Source organism: Triticum dicoccoides, chromosome 3A, assembly GCF_002162155.2.
Source record: "Triticum dicoccoides isolate Atlit2015 ecotype Zavitan chromosome 3A, WEW_v2.0, whole genome shotgun sequence".
Classification (NCBI taxonomy): domain Eukaryota; kingdom Viridiplantae; phylum Streptophyta; class Magnoliopsida; order Poales; family Poaceae; genus Triticum; species Triticum dicoccoides.
Genome location: NC_041384.1, coordinates 454,952,011 through 454,956,421, shown reverse-complemented (window position 1 = coordinate 454,956,421; position 4,411 = coordinate 454,952,011). Strand labels below are relative to the sequence as shown.

The 4,411-nt window shown below is 54.2% G+C and overlaps 1 protein-coding gene across 1 annotated transcript; it reads left to right on the top strand.

Annotated features, from left to right (window-relative positions):
* The first annotated feature begins 2,544 nt into the window (after positions 1-2,544).
* Positions 2,545-3,788, top strand: LOC119268537 (probable WRKY transcription factor 53). The gene is made up of 3 exons (XM_037550197.1): positions 2,545-2,945; positions 3,029-3,154; positions 3,237-3,788. Exons 1-3 carry the CDS (start codon positions 2,644-2,646, stop codon positions 3,682-3,684), a joined length of 876 nt encoding a protein of 291 aa, XP_037406094.1. The 5' UTR covers positions 2,545-2,643; the 3' UTR covers positions 3,685-3,788.
* The last annotated feature ends 623 nt before the right edge of the window (positions 3,789-4,411 follow it).

Here is a 4,411-nt window from a genome sequence, read left to right as displayed (position 1 = left end):
AAGAACGGCTTGACGTGACGATCCGAGGGTGGTGCTTGTGAGCCGCCGAGGAGGGTTGCAACCGCGTGGTGCACCGGTGCCGCGTAGCGCGCAACGAAGAGGCCGCACAACTCCTCCCAGAACGTCACCGTGGATCCGATGAGGTAGAGCAGCCAGGCGCGCGGTGCGTCAGTGAGGGTCATGGGAAGCCAGTTGGCCATGACCTTGTCGTCGTCCCCGGCCTTAAAGACGGCCTCCTCATACGCTAGTAGGAAAGCCGACGGGTCCGCCGCACCGTCGTAGCGCGGCGGCATCTCCAGCTTGAACTTGGGTGGCCACTGCACCCGCCGCAGGGCGGGAGCAAGGGCTCGGAGCCCCCGAGCGTCACTATGGGCACCCGTAGATCCATCCGGCAGGGCGGCGACAACCATGGAGAATGGGCGTGAAGATGGTGGAGCGCGAATCGACGGAAGGAAAACTCCGGCGCACCCCTACCTTGCGCGCCAAATGTCGGATTTCGGGTTCCGGCAAAACCCTTAAGGTTCGAATACTGGGATGCACGCGAAGATCTCTCCCTCACCGATCACGCCCTCACTCACTTCGCGATTTCTAAGCTAGGCACATGAACTCACAACACACGAGACACAAGATTTATACTGGTTCGGGCCACCGTTGTGGTGTGATACCCTACTCCAGTGTGGTGGTGGTGGATTGCCTCTTGGGCTGAAGATGAACAGTACAAGTGGAAGAACAGCCTCCTGAGAAGAGGTGTTCTTGTGCTTGGTGAACTTGTGGTTGTCCGGATCCCTCCGCTAGCTATGGTGGTGGCTAGTCCTATTTATAGAGGCCCTGGTCCTCTCCCCAAATATTAAGCGGGAAGGGAGCCAACAACGACCAATTTGAAAGGAGATGGCTAGTACAGCTTATCCTGACAAAAATAGTCTTCGCCTGCCAAAGGCTGTGGTGGTGACGCCGTCTTGGACTTCACGGTGACCTCCGTCCTGCCGTCCTGCTGGTCTTGGTCTCGTTGCACCGATATGGAAATCTTTGCTTGACGCCTCGGTACTCTTCGTCTGCGCTTGCCTCATTAGCACCGAAGTGGAAACGAGGACACTGTGCGCGCTAGCACCCGCCTGGCCTTGGTCGTCATGGCTCACGTCACTGGAACCTCGCGAGGTTTGTCTTGCCTCGATCTCTCCGCCCCTCGCGAGCCAGCCTGGTGAGGCCGCTCCTGAGGAGGTCTTGTGTCGTCCGTCTCGCGAGGCTTGACCCCTCGCGAGGGTCTTGAATGCTTGTTGGTGAAGATGGGCCGTACGGGCCCACTTACAGAGCCACACCGTGGGCCGCAGGCAGGCAAGTCTAGGACCCCCGTTCCCAGAACGCCGACACCAATCATAAGTGCATATGATCCAAGAAGAGAAAGTATGTTAGCTTATGCCTCTCCCTCATATGAAATTGCAATGACGACTACCGGTCTTGTTAACAATTGCCTAAGACAATTCCGCACACCGACCCATCATTATTCCACACTCGCAATTTATAATATTTAGTAATATATTCTAATTTTATGATAACAACACTTACTTTTATATTTTAGCTCTTTGATATCATGCAAAGTTATCCTTTTCATACCCACAACGTAGTTTTATTTCTCATTTCTAGTTGGAAGCAAACGTTCGGTATACGTAGAGTCGTATGAGTGGCAGATAGGACTTGAGAGAATATTGATCTTACCTTTAGCTTCTTGTGGGTTCGACACTCCATACTTATCACTTCCACCATTAAAAATTACTACGATGATTCCCTACACTTGGGGATTATCAGCTAGTAGTACAGGTTAGGTCTTTTAGTCATCACAGGGCGGCGTTTGGTGGATGGCGACCCTTCTTCGTCGAGTTGGTCTTCCGGACTCCGATCCTCTCCTAGATCGATTGAAGGGTTCAACGACGACAAATGCGGCTCCAAGACGTCGGTCTTTAATGGCACATGCATAAAGACTTCCCGATTATCATCAACAAGGTCATGCCGGCTCCAATAGGGAAGCGGAGACAGCGGCGTGTCGGCAGCTCGTCCTGGCGATAGTACTGGTCATTTGATGGTCTAAATATCTCGATATAATTTGATTAAGTTTGAGATGCTTTGTATTTCTAATGAACTTTTATAAGAGATCTGGATGCTTTTCTCCGAAGAAAAAAAAAACATTTCTCTCATTGGTAAGCAGTCAAAGTGTACGCTCCATGCACCCACCAGCACGGCATATAAGAGACGGAGCACTAACACCAAAAGAGAAATATTTCCAGCCGATCTGCACACGATCGATCAAAGAAGCGGTCAAAGGATGTTCTAGATGAAACAAGTAGCACTCAGCACCGCTAGACCAAAGACCGGTCTAAGCATTTGAATATTACACACACAAGTCCTTTCCTTCCGCAGGAGAATCTGTTAGTCCAGTCAAACTTCTTACTCTTCCAACCGGGACAACGAGCCCTAGCCAGTGACGCCGCAGTGCGATCTTTGCCTCTCCGGCCGGCCACCAGCTCTATAAAAGGGTCTCCCATTCCCCCGCACTGGCACACACCGAACCATCACGACCGCCCACAGACGCCGGCTGTGTCGTATGAACGCCGGCACGCTGACCGCTGACGGCTGAGCGAGCGGGAGGAGATGGAGGAGAGGTGCGCCCTGGCCACGGAGCTGGCGCAGGTGCTCGACACGGTGAGGCAGCTGGAGGCGCACATGGGCGTGAAGGGCGGCGCTGACAGAGGGGAGACCTGCCGGGCGCTGGTGTCGAGCATGCGCTCCTCCGTCGACAGGTCCATCCACATCGCCATGTCGTCGTGCTGCGTGGTCCTCGGAGCGCCGGAGTCGCCGCCGTCTGCAGGAGGCAGCCCCCGCAGCGGCGGCTCTGACCAGGCTGCCGACTCCCCTTGCCGCGGCGCTCATGCAGCTGGGCAGTCCAAGAAGAGGTAATTAAGAGCAAACAAAAGCCTAAATCCAAGCTTGTTGATTATCCCGTTTCTTGGTATTAAGATGGTTGCTAGGAGTGCAGGAAAACACAGCCCAAGTGGAGCACGCAGGTGAGGGTGAACTCCGTAGAGGACGTCGGCCCCCTCGACGACGGCTTCAGCTGGAGGAAGTACGGTCAGAAGGACATCCTCGGCGCCAAGTACCCAAGGTCAGCGACGACGCTCGAGCACCTCAGACCAAGCGAGCGAGCTATCATTTCAAGAGGACTGACTAAATTGAGCTTCTTGCAGGGCCTACTTCCGGTGCACCCACCGGCACACGCAGGGCTGCTACGCCAGCAAGCAGGTGCAGCGTGCTCACGGCGACCCGCTGCTCTTCGACGTCGTGTACCACGGGAACCACACGTGCGCGCAGGGCAAGCACAGCAACAGCCAGAGGCCGCAGCCCGCAGCAAGCGGAGAGCACCGGCAGCCGCAGCCTGCAGGCGGACAGGAACGGATCTCCGTTGGACAGGAGACCGAGGGCGGCGTGGCGCCTGCGTTCTCGTTCCCCTCCAAACAAGCAGGCGCCGACACGGGCAGCGACTTCCAGGCCGGCTGTGCCACCACTGCATCCCCCTTCATGTCGCCGGCGACGTCAGAGTGCAAGGCCTCCACGACGGAATCCCCGATGGGGGACATGGACTTCATGCTCCAGCTGGCCGACGCCGATTTCTTGGACAACTCGCGCTATCTCTAAGTCTCCGCAGGACTACTAGGCAACGAATTATGAGTTCAGGATGCTAGCTCCGAGCTTGTAAGATTCTAAGCTGATGAATGCACATGCCACTTGTTCGAGCTTTACACTGCATGCCGCTTGTTCTGAGTCCTGATGGATCTGAATTAAGTGACGACCAGATGAGTCCTCATGGATCTGAATTCTGAAACCTACGTTCGTGGACCAAGGTCGTACCAGATGCCAGGCCCAGGATTATCATGAAAAATATCACTTGCCGTCACCAGCAGGTCACTGAGACACTGACTAGCCACGACAAAACGAAACAGCAAAACAACAATAAAGACTGAATGATGCCGCGAGAGGCAGTCAAGTCTGACGATGACAGACATAGATGATAATATTAAGGTTGCATTTGGATGTCATTAGTCGGGGTCAGAATCGTGAATTGTTATTCCCATCGTCTCTTTGGGTGACTTTGTGCATCTCTAGCAGATCCCCTAAACATACTTCTACTTCTATCAAGAATCCTAGACGCACAGCAGTTAGGGGCTTCTCACGGGATAAACAACATTAATTAATCCCCCCCCCCCACCCCACCCCACGCGCGATTTTCAGGGGGGTGGGCCCCACCTCCTTTCCCATCTCCAATAGAAAACGTCCACCTAAGCCCAGTCCGTTGAATCTGTAATAACTATCCCGTGTGTATAGCATTGCTCTACTTTTATTCAAGGGTTAAAAGTGAGTTTTA

Coding starts and splice junctions, on each gene's coding strand:
- LOC119268537 (XM_037550197.1), top strand. CDS start 2,644: ATGGAGGAGAGGTGCGCCCTGGCCACGGAGCTGGCGCAGGTGCTCGAC. Junction 2,946..3,028: donor GCTGGGCAGTCCAAGAAGAG/GTAATTAAGAGC, acceptor CTAGGAGTGCAG/GAAAACACAGCCCAAGTGGA. Junction 3,155..3,236: donor CTCGGCGCCAAGTACCCAAG/GTCAGCGACGAC, acceptor AGCTTCTTGCAG/GGCCTACTTCCGGTGCACCC.